At 42.6% G+C, this 19,471-nt stretch overlaps 1 protein-coding gene across 1 annotated transcript; it reads right to left on the minus strand.

Annotated features, from left to right (window-relative positions):
- Window positions 1-190: 190 nt before the first annotated feature.
- On the minus strand, window positions 191-18,152 carry LOC6552103. The gene is made up of 11 exons (XM_015154470.2): window positions 18,004-18,152; window positions 16,460-16,599; window positions 7,328-7,588; window positions 3,408-3,514; window positions 2,201-2,310; window positions 2,046-2,124; window positions 1,682-1,779; window positions 1,430-1,621; window positions 1,222-1,364; window positions 981-1,126; window positions 191-438 (listed from the first exon to the last, which is right to left on the minus strand). The coding sequence occupies exons 2-11, from the start codon at window positions 16,535-16,537 to the stop codon at window positions 324-326; spliced, it is 1,329 nt and encodes a 442-aa protein (XP_015009956.1). The 5' UTR covers window positions 16,538-16,599; window positions 18,004-18,152; the 3' UTR covers window positions 191-323.
- Window positions 18,153-19,471: the final 1,319 nt, after the last annotated feature.

Consider the following 19,471-nt stretch of genomic DNA (forward strand, 5'->3'; position numbering starts at 1 on the left):
TTGTTTATTTTTACAAGTAATTGAAACTTCTCACTAATACACATTCGTTCGCACTTATGACAGACTAATGACTTATGTTACGTGGTTGAATTAAAATTAGGCAAAGAGAACTTTAGTACGTTTAGTTTAGTATTTTACAGCGGCATCTCGTCTCCACCATCGGTTTGGAGAAAATTTGGAAAACTTGCAGGTCGGCGGCTAGCATTTTCACGTAGTTATGTACATTTGAGACTCAGAACTCGAGATGGAGAGTTGGGAAACACTTAGGCTAGCTTAAACAATTAGTTTTCAATATGGTCGCGTTCTTATCGATTGGGATCTGATCATATATTACTGGGCGGTCCCCGATGGGCGCGCTGTCCGTGTAACGTGGAATGTCTAGAGCCTGGACGCGAATGCACAATTGCATAATCGTTATCATTATCGATTGGCATCGACCTTCGAAGTACGTTGGATAAGTTTGGATTTAATACAATACATTTCAAATTGCAGAAAGTAGGGGATCAAAGAGGTTCTTCAAGACAGATTAGTTAGCAACGCTTTAAATTGGCAGTTAGTTATCCGTTTGTCTTTCGTTTTTTTTTTTTTTGCATGGAGGGGTAGAGAGTTAGTTAAAGATACAGTATACAAATGCAAATTACTATCGGTTAATTACAGTTGCAGTACTAGGCACGAAATGGGTTTTCATTCTGTTTTTGATTTTTCTGTTTTTGTGATCTGTTGTGTTGTAATTGTTGGTCTTTTGTCTTTGCTGTCCAGGATATATATATAAATATACGATACATAGAGATACGCAGATACAAGATACTTTGTTGGCATGCTTTGTTTTTGTATTGTGTGTGTGGCTCCACAGCAACCAGAAAATAATTTGCGAGAGCAGATCAGATGCATTTTGAAGTGTAGAATAGAGGTGTGTTGTGTGTGTTTACTGTTTGTTTGTTTGTTTTGTGGAGGCAGAGGCAGCTTAATATCTATCAGACCTATTTGAGTGTATCGTGGAGCCACCGCTGGTGTAGCCCTTGTGGGCATCCCTGCCATGGAGCGAGTAGCGGGATCCGTACTGACTGCCATGCCAACTGCGATACGGATCGTACTCCTCGATAATCGATGGCTCCTTCTCGATGATCTGCAAGTGTTTAAATGGGTGAGAACAACAGAATAACAAGGGTAACAGGAGAAACAGGAGAAACGTTCTATAAAAGTCTATAAAAGATTTATTACCTCTGTATTGGCACAACTGCAGCTCATGGCCGTGCAGAGGAAAATGTTCATCAGCAACATGATCAGGAAGAGCACGCCCAGGGTGATGGTTAGCCACAGCAGCCAACTGGGTCGTATGCCATCCTCGCAATTGCCCGAGATCACTGCCCCGATAAATAAATAAAATAAATATCATAAATAACGCAGACCTTTCAGCTGCTTAACTCACATCTAGCCTCGGCGGGATCAAGCACAAAGACAGTGGTTCCAGCCAAACTGGAGCCCTCCTCATTCGGACCGAACTTCCGGGGTCCATTGGTGCCCTTGCCAAATCCAGCCAGAGCCACATCGTTGCAGTCATCGATCTCCACACAGCGGCCATAGCACTGGATCACATCGCACTGCAGATGCACCTCGGATCCTAAAATTATTGCAAGGAAAGTTGCTATCTGGCCTAATCGGGTGAAAATCCAGGCCTTACCCTCGGGGAACTTGAACATCGAGGAGAGCACCGCCTCGGCAGCTCGTCCATCTGCCGTGGGCACAAAGCGACTGATGATCTTCGAGTCATAGGGGCAGCTTTGGGGGAGTAGAAATTGTAAGTATAAAAGTGCTTGCACTGGAAATAACTGCTGCCATTAACTGCTAACTTTTTTATGAAACGTTATACCCGGAATATCCGGGCCAATATTTTATATTCATTACTTAATTGCTTAGAATTCATGTTACTTGATGTTTTACTATACGCAATGCATGTTGTTTAAGGAGTTTATTGATGCTCCTTTTTTAACCATGTACTTATATATTATTTTCCGGCCCAATAATTGAGGTGTAAATGGACTTACCCGCTGTCGTCGGTGAGCTTTTGGGTCCTGTTCTTCTTATCAAAGGCAAAGCAGTTGCCCACACGCAGGCCATAGGTATCTGGGGATGGTAATAATATGAGAGTAGAGCTAAATACGGACTCTTAGCCAGACAGCCCGGGGCTGGGACTACCCACCGTTTGGCTTGGAGAACTCGGCGCGGATCTTGTACTCGTGACCGTAGACCGTCTCACGCACTCTGTGGTCGTTCTCCAGGAACTTGAGCACCACATGGGCATTGTCATCGCTGGGGAAAAGTAGTGGGATTGGTGGTTTCATAGAGGTTTAATATGCTAGCAGGTGGGGTTTAACGGTGAATGGCTCTTTAATTACTCCGTATGGCTGGTGGCTAATTAAAATAGCGGCCAATAGACCCAAAAGCTTTGGGCCAAGCTTCAATTGCAACTGCAAGTTCTGCAATTATGCAATAGCAATTGCAATTGCAATGGCCGGTCATTGCGCTACAGACAGTTGTTTTGTGGGCCAGATAAGCCGCGTTACAATAATATATGTATGTGTAGACACGTCGAAAACTATTTGTTGTTCGCCTTGTAGCACCGGCTGCAGGCACGATTTTAATGTTTGTGCTTACCGCACAAATTCTGTTAACAATTTCTTTGCTTTTTCCGGGCTTAACAGAGCGCAACGTTTTGGAAAACCGTTTTTAATGCCATTTTTATTTCCCATCCGAGGTTTTGTGATGGTATTACCACTAGTAGCATCTCAGTGGGCATTTTAACTGAGTTTTAGCTGCGAAAGACTTGCGTAAGTCGCTCTCGCAGTCGAGCAAAGTCATTGGCATTATGCAAATGAGCCGCGAGGCGAGAAGGTAAATTAAATTGTTTTTTGTTCACCTCAAGATGATTATCGGGCCCCTCAAGACCGTTTACCGTTAATTGAACTGCTGCCCAGTAAGCACTATAAATTTGTTGATTATTCGCCATTTAGGGAATAATTCTCTTTCTCTCCGTTTTTTATGTGGTGATGGAGTGAAAAAATCGTTAAGAATTGTGTGGCCCAAAGCTCAATGGCCTTGGAGTTCTAATTCCGCAAAAGGCAGAAAGAAATGCGAACAATGGCAAACGGTGGGTTGCGAGCAACACCTACATGCCTGCATCGCCAAATCGAAGCACAATTTGCCATTTGATTTGCCGCCTTCGAGTCTGTGGAAATTGGCCAGCACTTGGATCTGACGGAAGCTTGACCAAAATTACAGCACACACGGAGTAAAGTACATCGCAGCCGAAACAGAACAGATCAGAGCCAAACTTAAGTGCAATTGTCTAGACAGGTTAAGCATAAGCATTCGAATTCGCATTCGCATTCGCACTCGCATTTACTTACCGCGCATAGCCCGATTTGCCACAGGTAATCACATAAAACTTATCGTCCGCCAATTCCAGGGTCTTGTGCACACGCACGGCCAATTGGATGGAGCGCTCCTCCGTTCGCTGCGGGGGATTCCGTATCGAGTGGACGGATGGATGGGTGGATAGATGAGGGGAATAGTTCACTTAATTGTCGGTTATTAAAAGCTTTATGCCCATGACGTTAATGTTGATTGGTTGGAAAAGCCGCGGCTTTGCCCATAAAACAGGAGCATAGCCAAGCATCAGCCAGCTCACTTGCAAAAATGCATTCTAAACTATATGTCTAAGATCGTCTTTCGATACCAGCATTTGCATAACCCTTTTTGTTATTTGTAGAAAGGATTTCTTGTAAAGAGCCCAATAGATTTAAAAGGCTAAGCAGTATATTTCTGCAATTTATTTGTAAAGATGTAAAGATGTGCTGTTCAGTATTACTCTATTTTCGCACGCGACTTTCACCAATTTCTTTGACTGTAAGTGGCTGCCTTAACAGCACGGTTGCAACTTGCACTTGTGGCATGTTAATTGTCACATGATGCAATCGCACAACGAGGAAATGCAAAAAGCCGCCAAGTGTGACGCATTTTCCAGTTGTTTATTTTCTCCCTAGCTCAGCTAGTTTTTCCCTGACTCTGATTGCTCTTCAGCTGCTGTTGGCTTGCCCAGCTATGGCCGTGCTATCATGGATTTCGGTAATTATTTTAGAATCATTTTGAATATCATCTGCAGCTGGCTTGTGCAGCGGAATGTGACTCCAGATGGGCAACTGTTCCAAGAATCTCTGCGCTCGGCTGGCCAAGATTTTCCGCAGTAATTGCTGTAACTGTTGCCTAAGGTTTGAGCACATTTGTTTGAAGATTTTGTATTTGTTTTTTTTGTTTTGTATTTTTTCCTATATTACAGCACGACCTTGACCCGCAACAGCTTTCCATAAAAAGAGATGTACAAAAAGTACACGTTTCTTTGTCACTTTTGCGCCAGCTGGCAGTTAAGCCAGTTTGCACTGCCCAGTAAATAAGTGTCAATGGAAGTCAGTAAGTACTGGGTGAGTATATCTATTATTTTTTTATAAATGTTTTATGTTATCTCGCTGTTATTGGTTTAATCGTACGCCTCCACTTGTCAGGGTATTAAAGCTTTTGATGAATGGGGTTGTGGCTTGATTAGAGCTTGGTCAGTGGCCAGTTAAAGCGGTTAGCAAATAAACACAACATATCGCAGTGGTCTTAAATAATACCTTGGATGGTCGCTCCATTGGTGGGGAACGTTGTGATGTCACAATCTGTGGCCCAGCTCATGCATCACGCAGTTGCATGCCGCAGCGGATGAGCTCATTATCGGGTTATTATCAATGGCCGAGGAAAATGGCAAGCTGATGCCCTCCCCAGCCATCGAAAATAGAACTAAGTAGGCTCTATGAGCGACTCGACTCCCATTAGCCGTCTAAATGTGTTGAAATTGCCCGATGGCAAATTATCTTGCGGCAACTGCCTACTACGCTCTTTGGTTATTGCATTCGCAATTAACATTTAAATGTATATAATGGTGCTAGACAAAGAACCACAGCTGCCATCATCAAATAATGGCAAACAATCTCGACTGGGGCAACCCACTCGCAGCAGGAGCGAAAATAGAAATAATAACAATAATAGTGCCCGTAATAAGAAAAATAAGTTCAAGTACGCCAGCCCAGCCACAATGCCTCGAATGTCTTGAACTTTATGTAAAAATTGCTGGGCGTCTTGGCCATTGTCAGCGCCAATTTCATGCTCTGCCAGCTGCTCCGGAGCAGATTTAAAGATATCTTGAGGTGGCAGTGCGGGTAGGTAGGAGTGGTGGAGCTGCTGAGACGAGGGCGAAAGTGGTCGATGCAGTCGGCATTTTTAGCTGGCCAAGGTCAGCTGTGGCGGCATTTCGCTCCAGCAATTAAAGCCGCTCGAAAAATATTTGCCAAGAAATAGAATCGACATTGCCGCCGCCACAGAAACAATTCTTTTGACACAAATTCCACGCAGCCGGCACCACAACATCGAATCCAACATCCACATCCACATCACAGCCACAACAACCACAACAGCAGCCTGGAATGCTGTCAAAGTCGAAGCGTGGAAAGCCGTGTCTGGGCATGTGAAATCCGCCGTCTGCAGCTGAAGACTAGACGCCGGCGCAAGCTGCCAAGGCACTCCCTTCCAGAACAGCCAGCAAACATTAAGGCACAGTGGAGCTCCGAGTAAGTGAACTCATTAACACAACACTGGTCTTCGTAGTAGGGGTAACACTCCTAAGTATACTTGGCTATGCTTGTTTCAAAACTAATCGCTTACCTATTCTTCTAGCACCTAAAAGATTCTTAAGCTGTTTTCTTCATTTCTAAGTTTTAATAGTAAAGGTGTAGATATTTGTCAAATGATTATTATTTTATAAGCACATGAACTGATTATTTTAAAGCTGTGTTTCATATTCTATATTTATTATTCCTTTACTGTTAAAGCCTACATGAGTTTTCTTTCATGAAGCAGCTTCTAAATCTAAATGATGTTTTTCACAAGGTTGTTTGAACCCATGGTTTACTGTACAGCCTTGTACATAAGCTGCGGCTATGTGCTCGTTTGTGTACACATAAAAATAAAATTCAAGCCGCAGTTGCGATAAGCGTGATTTAATTTTATGGGGGACCTCCCCTTTTTTTGTTCGCATCCCGAAAGGAAGGTGGGCCTTGAAGCTGCGAATCTCCCCATCAACGAAAGCCGGGCTCTAGTTTTCATACACCAACAGGCTGTCGAGAGGGGCAAAAATTGGAATACAGGGTGCGGTTCTTCGGATTTGACATTGCAATTAATAATGCTGTATGTGCTTGTACTTATAAGCATCTGGCAGCCAGCCCTATGGATATGGATAATTTGCATTTCAACGCATTGCATGGGGCCACAGGGCACCATGGCTAATGCGATTTGCCTTTGTCTGGCAATTGTTTGAGTGCGTGTACGAGCGGAAAAAGCCGGATCAGACCCACACGGAATTGCAGTCGCCGTCTGTCAACGCCTGTGATGCACGTAGGATTAAACTTGATTTTTATTGCCATCGTTACTATATAGATTGACTGCAACGTCGACCAGACCGCGCGACCAGGGTAGCGTCTTAGCTGATTTGCGTTGATTTGGGGCCAATACTCAAGTACACGGCCGATAGGCGGGCTAAAATTTATGCACATGCGTGCCCTTTTTAGCCAGACAAAGTCTCAGACCTTGGCATCAGGTATCTCTAGTCCCCCATTTCTTGGTCTCTTGTGTCTGTTGTCTTGCATCGGCAGTTTTCCAGCTGCTAAAAGATTGCCTCATAGTTCACAGTTGGTGGCTTTTTGGCAGGGTCTCTGCACTAACTCACTGCCTCAATTTTTGGTGGTAATTTGGTAATTTTACTGGCTGCCTGCCGAAATTAATTTGCAATTTGTCAACGGAAGGTGCTAAGCGAAAGACTTAGGACACGAACTTTCTGGCTGTGTCGGTAACGGATGGCAATTGCTGATAAAGCGGGTCTCTTTAAGTTGGTTTGCGTCAATTGCTTTGCAAAGTATCTTTAACGTGTTCTGTATAATTTTACACACAATTACATTACCTAATTGTATGATATTAGCAAAAAAAAAGTATGCAATGTTCTCGACGAACCTGCTTGTTTGTTTAAAAAGTAGAGCACTACTTTATTCCCATGAACTTTGACATTATTTAATGGCATTCTGTTTTCTTTAGCCCTTCTTTCTTTTGCCCCGCCTAACACCTACTTGAAGTCTATTTTGGAACTTTTGATCGACTTTAAGATATTTTCCCAACCGCAACATTAAGTTGTGCATGGTTTAGTGATTAGGTTCGTTAGAGAAGCGCGGAATGTTATGCTTACATTGCTCCCACTCACGTTGCTGACCAGGATGCCGCAATAGTCGCTGGCGCCCTGTTTGGCCCACAGGTTGAGGCTAAAAGCCACTTGGTCGCTGCCATCGCCCATGGCCATGCAGCCCGGAGTGCGGTAATCCCGGACGTGGACGGCGCCCGTGTAGCCGGAGCTCATCTTCACCTTGATGTTCATTGTGCCCGCCTTGCATGTGGCCGTCACATGGGGTGCGAATTCGGAAGGGGCAGCTGGTGGTTCCTGTGTTGTGACCTGCAATGAATACGAAATGCGAAAATCGTTAGGCATGGCTACCATCTTCTCTGGTTAATAACTTTGACCCGATTTCTGGACCCTGGGAACTAACACTAACACGGACCGCAAATTAATGCCAACTCATTGGACAAACACGGTGGAAACAGCAGCCAAAGAGGAAAATTCAAATTAATTTAAAATGGTAAGCCAAAGAGTCAGCCGTAGTCGCAATTAATTGCAAAAAGGCAAAGGCAAAGGCATCGCACACGGACCCGGAGATTGGACAGAACTTTGGGCCAGAACACAGCTGCCAAAGTTCTGCACGTTTTGGGTCACTTTACAGCTTACAGCCGAGCGCACTGTCAAAGGCATTTGGCTCTAAGATAATTTATTGGCGTGCTCGACTTGGGCTGCTGTCGCTCCGTCGTGATAATTGAATTTGTGCTCCAGCTTTAGAGCCGCAGAACGTTAGGGAATGACGGTCCAAAGAATGAAGTGGGTACACCAAAAAAAGTTAAGAACCTAGTGAGCCGCAATTCTTTGAATTCCATTAAATCGATTTTGTGGGATTATGATTTCTTTAAGCTAGGATGAGGTTATTTTCATACTTTTGTTAGACTTAAAAAAAATCCTGTGCCAATACTATCCGACTTCTATGGCACCAATTAGTACCATAACGATTCAGCTGTGTTCTCAATTTGCATATAAAAGACACTGGCTGCCAGAATTATTTCCATATGTCTACTTCCGTTTGACAAATGAAAGACTTAAGACACGAACTCGTTTGCTAGTGAGAAAACGACTAAACTGTTAAAGCTGGCAGGCAGACTTTAAGCTCTAATGAGGATTGTGTACTAGCTCTTAAATTGAAATCGGAAAACTATAAAAAACAAATCATTTTTCGAGTGCAGGCGCTAGATAAGCCGCGCCAAAGTTAAGTAAGCCATGTCATGACAATCGCCCAGACACCGCCTTTGTGGTCCAACTGGGCTCACGTTTCGTCGGCCCTCGGGCGCTGTCCAAGTCGAGGGGAGTTCCCCTGGACAGCCAGCCTGATCCCAGTTTCTGTCGCAGGCGAAAGGCTTTTGATTTATATTTACTTTCAAAAGGCGCACAGGGGCAGCATCCCGTTCGCCCTTTGGCTTGCCAAAAAGCGAAAAATATGAAATTTTGTGCAGTCATTGAAGCAATTAATTTCCCATCCGATCATCCACCGCTACTGTGCGTCAGGTGAAATGCAGCCGGATGACCCAGTTACCCGCTCCAAAACGCTGACAGTGCCAAAAGCATGTTGGCCAGTGTGCCACTTTCTATGGCAACTAGAACATCCACTTTGCATGCCATCAGCAATTTATTGTATCTCGATGCGCCGGCCACTTTAATCAAAGGAAAATAAAAACACAAATCCAGGGGAGAGACAATGACAATGCGATGGTGGTTGGTGGATAGCCACCGTCTCCGTCGATCGGGAGTTCAATGCGCTGCGAGGGTCACATGAGTGGGTCCCCAGAGCGACTACGGCGAACTCCCATGACAATTTGTCGCTCGGCGAAAAGGCAATTGTTTTGCATGGATTTTTGCATTTAGTTTGCTATCTTTTTTGTTTTCTTCTCGCCAACTGCAGGCGGCAGTCAATTAAAATAGTTTTTGCATGCTCGTTTCACTATCGTTTCGAGTGTGGCGGCGGCTTGTTAAAATAGCTAACCCAAAGTACAGCACTCCGCTATTGTATTATGCAACACGCTCTGATTGTGGTTGGGGCAAAAAATAGGAAAAAACAAAAAACACAGAAAACAAAAAACCAAAAGCAAACCCAAATACAATTAGACACTTGCGCTGCCAGTCACGCCATGGCCAATGAGGCAGTGAGCCGCGGCATTTGGCTTGATGGATTTTCCCCGCAGGACACTACGGCCGAGTGATTTCTCACAAATTCCTACTCCTTGCATTTGCCATTCCCCGGACCGAACCGCATGCAAAATCGTATCGCAGAATCGAAACGCAGCTGGAACCAGATGCGGAGACCCAAAAGCCTCGCGGACTCGCCCAGGATCATTAAGTGGTGCCCCGGTTGGATGTGATTTATATGGCTGCAAGGGGTCAGGCCATAAAATAAAAGTGTTCGGACCGCCGCATTTAAGCAGCTTAGCTATTAAGCCAAGTGACGTGGGCAATTAGTACAGGAAGGCCAACTCGTTTGTACTTCTTAGTTTATTTTTTTTGCCCGAGCAATTATCTGCTTAAGAATGACAAAACTGCACGGCTTTAAGTGAAAAATGGAGTTCAGTCTGAGCCGGGATACCGCCATGAATATGCTGGAAAGCATGGGAAATAATGTTGTAGCTATTGGACTAACGATCTATCATAAAACCGAACTGGTATCTATGTGTCTGCAGACAAATGAATGTGTTTTTTAATTCTGTTTATTAATTCTTTTTAAACAGAGCATGGAAATGTAACAAAGAAGAGTATGGGTGAATTTTCTATAGTTTTATAGATTCCCATATCGAATTAAGCACCTTCTTAGCTCGGGCAATTAAATGTGATTGTGATTTATGTGCACTGCTAGGTCCACTCAATTTACGCTGCCAGCCAGCCAGGGTGTGTTTCCCTTAACTTAAGCATTTCACAAGAGCCAGCGAAGTTTTATTATTTTTTTTCATGATTTCAGATTTTAGTCGAGCGATACAATCTCCAATAGTCCGAATGCAGCTGCGCATAGCTGGCCGAAATAGATTGCCAAACATATTCCGATCGCTGGGAGTCGAAAAACATGTGCTGCCAGTTTGTCTTAGAAGCTGAAAAACAAAAAACTCGTGCATAACAAAAGGTGGGGAGTCGCATACATATTTCGCGTGCATTTGAATTTCCGCTATGTGGCGCTCGGGCAATAAAGCTCGGATCGAAGTAAATTATAACATAAAGTCCGGGCCAAGCCTTGTCAGCTCCAACTAAGACTAAGCCTGGTTTTCAGATGGCCAAGAGTCCAGCGAATGCTTGCTGATTGCAAATTGTCACGGTATTTTCGCTGGCAGCGCATAAATTGCCGTTTAACTCGCATTACAGTACCGCGAAAAACTCCAGATGGGAGCGTATTTATGTGGCGGTTGTGGCTTTTGGCCAGAGCTTCAGCTTCATCGGCTTGGACCTGGCCGAAAAGCTTAATGAAGCTGACATCGCCGGTGGAGCAAACCCGTTTCGAGCTTTGCCTGATTATATAATGCAAACGGCTAGTGAAGTGACAGCTGAAAGGGTTTTTCCAACGGTTTTATCTTTTGGTCAGCAGATAGGAGTTAGGAGTTAGGAGCTAGGGTTCACCGATAGATAAACAAACCCATTGGGGAGAATGAAGAAAGGCCGTTGGCAATTAATGTCGCTGCGCCTTCAATTAAATTTCAATTGCCGGCGCGCTCTTTCCATTGAAGTTCTGACGCGCTAATTCCATGGCACGTCGCTTGGACCCTCGATGGCTCCTCCGTGGTGGTGGTTACCTGTTGGCCCCACCTTTTGACTCTCTGTCGGCGGGTCTGCACGTTCTGGCGACGACCCTACCACCGATTCGGTGGGTCAATTGTGTGCGGCTCATAATGAAACGCTGTCGTACCATTAATATAATAATAAGCACTTGTTCGCCACCCAACCCCTTCTTCAGTCCCCAAAATCCAAATCATATGTCTGGCCTTTTGTTGAAAGGTCTTCGAAAGAAAAGCTTTGTAGCTACTACAAAAAATTGCTGAACAACATTCCAAACGTTGTGTTCTCTGCTGGTTATTGATGTTGCCTATTTATCGATGGTCCGCAGAAGAATCCAGTTCCAAAACAGCAGTAGCCGCAGCCAATGTCTTCTTTTAATGAGTTTCGCTCCGACCGGCTGGGAAATTATGCTAAGTACTTTCTATTCTTGTTGCTTACAAGGGCTTGCCGTGTTTTGAAAGTTTTCTTTAATTGAATTAGCCTCCTTTGGGCGGCCAAGAATGGGCAGCTCTTTCATCCGAACGTTCCCATCTTCATTTCACCAAATGCATACAGTCAATGTTAATAGCCAAAGTGCACCTTCATTTTTTTTCTCTGTGTTTAATTTTTGAGTACAGCATATATTTTCCTGCCCTTAAAAGTTCTTGTTATACAAATTAGCTCTAGTACCCAAAAATTCTAATAATTATATAATTTCAAATGCATTATTAGAGTACCTTTTGGAATAATCTTCTGTGACTTAAAGTGGCCTTTCTTAAACAGTTGCTTATTACTTTTTTTCAGAGTGTAGTTATTGATTGTCTTGTATACTAGGCTTGAAGACCAAATAGCGTAGTAATAGACTAACATTGTCACAAAAATGGCCACCCAACGTGCAATGGCAGTGCAAACTTTCATTTGAAATGTCAGACTTTACCCCTAGTCATCATTTATTTGATTGAAACAATCGCTTATCGTGATTCTGAGTTGGCATCAAAGCTGTCACACTTTCTTTGGCCATCGCCCTAATTGCTGACAAAAGTTTGGCTGCACGAAAAGCACATTCTGAAAAAGTAGTTCCCAGCACCCGAGCCAAAAACCAGGAAAACAAAAACAAAAAAAATGCCCTCGGTGTGTCTGCAATTTTCATAAATGTGCACTTTCCATGCGCATCATCTTGGACAGAATTTGAAAGCCAGGCCAAGTCCCATACTGAGTTGAAAATTACCCAAAAAGCCCTGGGCTTCAATGACAGTCGGCCGTGCAGCGAGTAGGAAAGCAGAACTGGGGAATAGTTTTTCCCATTAGTTTCAAATAAAACCTACTTTTACCTCGGGCCACCGAAGCTGGAGCAGAAAAACAAAGGTAAAAACAATTGCTAAATTGTTTTTTTTTCTGTTTCTGTTGACTGACTGACAGTCTGGCGGAGAACGCAGAGAAGCAGAGCAAACCTGCAGGTGAACAATGCAAGTTAATCAAATAATGTACATGTGCTAGCCCAGCCACAGGCAGTGTCAGCCAAAGTCAAACAAAAGAAAGAACTTTCTCCGTACTTGCGACCACCGATGACCCAATATGCCAAACACTTTTGCATAAATTTTAATGAATTTCACGCTACACCGATCGGCCTAGCATTGAGCAAAATAATTCGCACTGCTGGATCAGCGCTGCGTTAAATTGCGCCAACTCAGTGGCTCGGTTATTTGCCAAGTGTATTGGTATCTATTGTCCCACAGAGCTGGTAGCTCGCCAGTGATACCAGCGATATCAAAAAAGAATAAAATATGGACTTCAGCAAAATAAACTAAAAAAAAACTGAATATTTGATTATTATTATACATATGTTGTCAAGTATTTAAAATTTCTCTTGCAACATATATTATAAGAAGACAATAAAGAGACTTTTTAATATCTAAAAGATAGCCCAATTGTCACCACTGAAGCTCACACAGTTCCGTGCTGAAATCTCTTAGCTTTGACATAAACATGCAATTTTGTTGGCCGATTTCCTTCAGGCCAACTCCCCAAGAGTTATGTCCAAAAAGCCATAGAATCTAACTGCGCACACTCAATCTAATGGGTCCAGTCGCGGCAAGTCGACATCTTCTTGCGATCGAGAGAACGGGATGGCAATGGCAACGGCAATGGCTTCCTGTCCAGGGGCCAGACATCAGAGTCGGACCTGGTAGACTACTACGATACTACTAACCCAGTGCTGAACTGGCGTTGCGTGCAGTGACCAAACTGGTTGCTCTTCTAATTGCCCCGGTCTCCAGTGCGTGGCGTTCGGTGTATGGAGACGGCTGCCAGGTCTCGGCCAGAACTGCAGTTCACTTCATTGCACCCAGTGGTGATCACTTTTGTGGTCGATATGCAGCCGTCTCTGCGATGCTCATATTTTCTGTTAATTGGACCACAATGGCCGGACTTAAGGCTTGATATTCAGTCGGCATTCTGCGGTTATCAGCGGCTTAAGCAAAAACGAAATAAATCCCGGCTCAATTTGATAAAACCATCTCGGCCAACTGTATCTGGGACAAACCGTTAGCACTCATACTCGTAAAAAGCGGTAAACAAAAACTAAATAAGAACTTCAAGAATTTCAATGAAATGGCCGCGACAATCAGCGGGTTTGTTGTCTAAGTCTTTTGTTTGGCGGCCGCATGAAGTTTCCCTGTTAAATTCTCGGCCTCTGCTGCTAACTCATCTAAAGTTCTGAGAATAATATAGCCGCGACTAAGTCTGTGTAAACAATGAATCATATTTTTGAGCACATTCATACGCATACTAAAGCTTTATTTTTATACTGCCTGCCGGCAACCGCAGCAGTAATTCAGGTAGGGTTGAACACTTAGAAGGAGAATCGAGGGGCCGAGAGTTGAGACCACTGTGGGGCACTTCAATTGGCTTTTGGCAGCCGTTGTGAAGCACGTGCTTGTCAGTCGAGAATGGATTTGCGGTTTATTTTGATACCCTCGCAGGGGAAACAAATCAAGTGGGTAGCTCAAGTTTCTTCACTCTACGCAAACGTTTTTTTTTCAAGTCGTGATTGGTATTTGTAGAGCAAACAAGACTTCCTATCAATAATTGTACTTGAAATTTCGGTTTTTGCTAGTTTCACAAATATGGCGTGGCATACGAAATGAGTTGACGTTCAATTAGTTTTCAATACAAATTTCATGCATTTGTTATTAAAGTACAGCCTATTTTGTCTGCCAAAGTTAAGATTCACGCGTTGTTGTTTACGCGCTGCTGCTTAAATAAGTGAGATCAAGTTTACTTAAGCCTGGCTAAAAAGTTTGGCTTCTTCCTCACTGAAAAACACTCAACTCCAAAATTTTGTTTAATCCTCACAACTTCAACCGCAAAACAAACTACCTGTGGCCGCATTTAAAGCGTCACTTCTGGCCAAAAACGCCACATTCTTGTTCGTTGTTTGGGTTTTATTTTCTGAGCTCTTTTTTTTTTGTAAATTTAACTTCATACACCGAATCGAAAATAAATGGTGGGTTGTTTTCGTTCTCTTATATGGTTGCTGGCAGGCAAAGCCATGACGACATGGCAATACAAACCGATTCATTTCTTATATACACATTTACGTATGGATTGCCATATATTCATATTGAATCGGATGGCATCGAGAATTAGCATATTTCATTCGCTTTCAGCTTATTTCTGTTCGCTGCTCGCTGACATTGAAACTGATTTTAATGGCCCGTAACAACAAAAACATGGCAATGACAATATGTACAAGTACACGCTAATGTGCAAGTCAATATTTAACGCCGAAAGAAGGCGTCGCTTTAAATGAGTTAACCGTCTACTAATTTTGGGCATCTCTATGTCAAAACGTCGGTGCGTTGAGCATATTAATCGAAGGGAAAGAGAGGGACTGGACCCTGTGCTAACAGCCATTTGGGTAACTGAAAACCAGCCGAAAAAGGCGCTAGTTCATTATTTGCTTAATGAGTGTGAAAAGCGGGTTGGCTGAGTACCGCAAGCCAAGCCAAGTTTCAATTTTAACCGACACTCAGCACGCACACATGCGGCGAAAATTACTTTCGCATAAGTTGCTGTTTACATGGGTATTTTCTGACTCGTCTGACTTTTTGGCCAGACGCGGCGATGGGTAAACTTATATCATCGTCTCCGTCGTCATCATTATCATCATCATCGCCAACAAGATGATAATTACCTAAAAGACTGCGTTTTGTTTGCCGTTGCTTTTACGTATGCTTCAAGGTTTTGTGAGTTTTGCATTAACCAAAAGCCAACTAACTCGGTCGCGCAGCCTCTGTTTTCCCAGTACTTGAAGTTTCCAAGCCGAGCTGTTAGCCGTAGGCCGACTGTTTGCCAAGCCCAGAGAGCGAATTTTGACGCCCACACCCCGAAACCCGGCATTTCATGATGTCATTTTCCCCAACGGCCGCTGACTTCGGTGGATAGTTCAACATACCCGTTATCAATTCTGCAGCGGGTGATGTGGGCAGCGACAAGGGCGGATCTTGTCAAGTTTATAAAGCTGAAGTGTCAGGAAATCGTTTGACCAGTCAGAAATCAATGATTTTGTGACAGCAAATTTGGAAAAAATATTAAGTGAACTTAATGTAAAATATTGGAAACAAAAGTACCTCACTGCATACGGTTAAAGCTGTCCAAAAACAATAAGTCACTTCTCAAGCTCAGAAAGTTATTAAGATATCCGCAAGCGCATGATATGTTTAACTTATTAAACTTATGTTCATGACATGCCAGAATAACTTTTTAGATTGAACAATATTATTGGCTCGAGCTGTCGTGAAAACTGAGGAAAAACTCCCCGTTTGACCAAATCCAGTCTTGAACTAATTCCAATTGCTGGCGAGCCCTAACAACTCTCACCATGATAGATTTGTGCCATTTCATAGAAAAACTGAAATCGAACCAAGCTAAATCAAAAAATGAAACCAAAACCTAGTGAACTCCTGAAGCGCTCACGAACAATGGACCAATTTTTGGGCGGCTTGAGGGGGAGGGCGAGGAGGGGGCACAGTTGGGTAAAAGTTAAGATATCGGTCAGTGGCACATTTGGAGTATGACTGCGGGTAGGCGGGGAATCGGGCAATCGGCCAATCGGGCAATCGGAGCACTAAGCCTGCCTGCAGAGTTATAGTTATGACCGTGATGGAGTCACGGCGATGGCAATTGCTATTGATAAACTGGCCCAGCTGCAGTCAATGTAGAGTTCATTAATTTGTCTGCCCTGGAAAATTGCCGTGGAAAATCTAGAGGCCCAGTTCGGGCCAAGCCCCATCCATGGATGTGGTAGAAACAAAGGCAGTGTACAAGATAGTAGGGACTGGTAGTTAGCCCCGTTTTCATGGCCGTCGCAGAACATTATTGTATGCAAATGAAAAGTGAAATGTCCAGAAAGTGGTCTAATTATCTTTCACTTACCTGTCCAACCAGAAACAGCAGCACGGGCAGGAGCCAAAGGCCCTGGCTATCTGGCCTCTTTCCGGTCGTCATCATCATCGCGTTCGCTTCCTAAGTCTTTCCTTTGCCTTTGTTCGCTTTAGTGTTATCCTTTTGGGCAGCTGCAATTACGCGGAACGTTTATCACCCAATTGAGCAATTGTGCAATTGTCTGGCGCTGATTATAGCCCACTTCATGCAACTCACGCAGTTGTCAGGCTGCAGCTGCATTCGACTTGATGGGTTTTATTTGTTAAATCCCATTCCTACTAAATTACTCATCCGCCGAGTGACTCAAGGTAACTACTGAGAACAAAAGCTAACCCCAGTTGTGCTAAACAGAATTTATCTCAGGTATGAATTTACTATTTATCACATCGTTTTCATCTAGAGAGCTTAATTTTTAGTGCTGTTTGAAATGATTTTGGGATTTTGTGGATCATAACTTTCTATGAAATTTTTAAGTATACAAACGTGACTTGAGTGCATCGGATTTCTAATCTTTTAATATGCCCTTCTTGATCTGATTACCTTTTCCTAAAGCTACTCATCCCATTCTCACGTATGTATTTCGATTTCGTTTTTTACTCGACCCCGACCCGATTGAACCGCGTCGAATAAACCTCAAAGTGGAGTTTACTCGGAAAAGTGTTTCGCAAATCAAATGAAACAATGCGTTGAAATGCCGCAAACGAGTTTGCTCGAAAATAAATTTATTTGCCGCAAAGATCACAAAAAATAGCACCACTTACGTCATTTGCTGAAAATGTGACATAAAAGCTTAAAAGGCAAAGCAATCGCTAAAAAAAGTGTCATTTGTATCAGATTGAATATTTATTGCCAAACTAAATATTAATATCTAACATGTTACCTCAAAAAATGTGCTTTATTTATGCTATTTTTTGTGTCCAGAAGTTATTTATTGCCCGCATATGTGATTTATTTAGCTTTTCTAACAGCAAACTCAAGCGGAAATGCCTGACACACCTACACACGCAATTCAGAACTCACATTCTCAAACAACTTTATAATTAAGGCAGCTGGGCAGTAATATGCAACATTCAAGTCAACCTAGGGCTGTTAGCAAAAAAGTTAGTCATTTATATTAGTTAATGAAGAAAACGAACTCGCAGCTGAAGCTGCAGTTAAGAGAGGTAAGTTTTCTTGCTAAGAGCGCATCTTGAAGAGAAACGAAAAACTCCACTAACTCGCAAATTCGCGCAAATTCCAGGCAATTTATTGCCATAATTTAAATTTTAGCTAGACACTCATCCAACTAAACCTTTTTTGCATGAAGTTGGCTATAATCAGCAGTAGTTTTCCATCATTAAACCATTTGTTATTTAGTTTTTGTTCACTTTAAAGTTTTTACATTTTGCTGCTCTTTTCAACAGAGCGACGTGTGAGCAACACGTGAAAACAAGTTTTATGCAACAGCTCATTGTTTACTTATTGTTGTTAGGGCCGTTTGTAAAATGTGTTTATTTATTCGAAAAAGTTGTTTTTATTTGCTATTACTCAGCTACCTGCACTCCGCACTGAAAGCAAGCTTATAACTTTGGAAACGCGTAAAAGCACTACAATTCTTAAATCGATTTGGACGGGAACTCTCCGCTTGACACGTTAACAGTTCGAGAGATCGTTGGCAACTGAACCGCAGAGACGGAAATCGCTCTAAGTCAAGCTTTGCTGTTTCAGCTTGGCTGCTTTATTATTTTTCTCTCTCTCTCCCTCTCGCGCGCGCTCTCCTTTCGCTGCTCTTTTTGGACACATCTTCGTTTATTTTGCCCATTTTTACTTTGGCTACTCATTCTGGCCATCGAAGGCGTTACCACATCGCTGGAAAAAGAATTTAAGCCACGGCTTTGGCGCCCAAGCAGCAGCTCACGCTTGCCTTTAAAAAATTTCAAGAAATGAGAAAATGTAAGCAAAAGCCTTATCTTATTGTCAGTATATATTTGAAACATTATATAAATTTGAAAGACATTTTAATATTCAACCATTTGGAAACGTTATATAAAAAATATTGTATTTTTGTTGTTCCCATTAAGTATTCAAAACCTTGTATCAGTCTGAAGTATAATATATAAAAACATTATATGTAAAGCTCGTTTTCAAAAATTATTTTTTGACAAAAAATTGCATATTTAATTTACATGTGATGTATGTAATTTTCAAGTAAACGGGCTTGCCTAAATGGTTTTTAGTAGTGTATTATTCAGTGGTGGTTGTTGGAACTTGTAGCGTAACGCAGACTTCAATGAATCGATATGCCCGCAGGTTTCTCTTACTCACGCATGCGCAGAAACTGTAAATGGGGTGGTGTTCTTAGAAGAGAGCATCCAGAGTTAGTAAACGACATAAAAGTAACGGTATATTTCAAGGATTTTTTAGAAGTTATCTATAAAATCCTGGGAAATGTTGAATCATAATTAATCTACTAATTCTGCCTGATTCTAAAACAACCTATATTTGCTTATTGGGTATGCATTTAACTTTAAAATTAACATTGCACTGACTCTCTTTTCAAAACTCTCTCCAATTCCTCTCGCTCTCTTTGAGTACTTACATGCCTTTACATTCGCACATTTCTTTTGGTGGGAAACTCTTGGATGAAAAGCCCACTCGCTCAGTGAAAATTTCATCACCGTCGTTGACAGTTCAGCCAAAATTCTTTAGCTCCACAAAATTCGCATAGTAAAATCTCAAAATTATCTAAACTACATTTTGTGTTCACTTTTGATCCTTGAAATTCATCGTTTAACCTTCATTGGCCATTCGAGTGGAAACTTAAGAGTCCACGTAGGAAATTTCAAGTGAATTTCTAGCTCTTTTCGGTAAAGAAAAACGCAATTACCAAAAAATCGAAACACGGCTAAAGTGAAAAAAAATATATAAGAAATTTCTGTATCAGCTAGTCAGCGTTGTTTGCACCGAGTGTGAGTGCGAGTGTCTGTGTGTATTTTGTGAGTGTGTGAGTGTGTGGTGTGCGTG

Source organism: Drosophila erecta, unplaced genomic scaffold (assembly GCF_003286155.1).
Source record: "Drosophila erecta strain 14021-0224.00,06,07 unplaced genomic scaffold, DereRS2 tig00000000-arrow-pilon, whole genome shotgun sequence".
In the NCBI taxonomy this organism is placed as follows: domain Eukaryota; kingdom Metazoa; phylum Arthropoda; class Insecta; order Diptera; family Drosophilidae; genus Drosophila; species Drosophila erecta.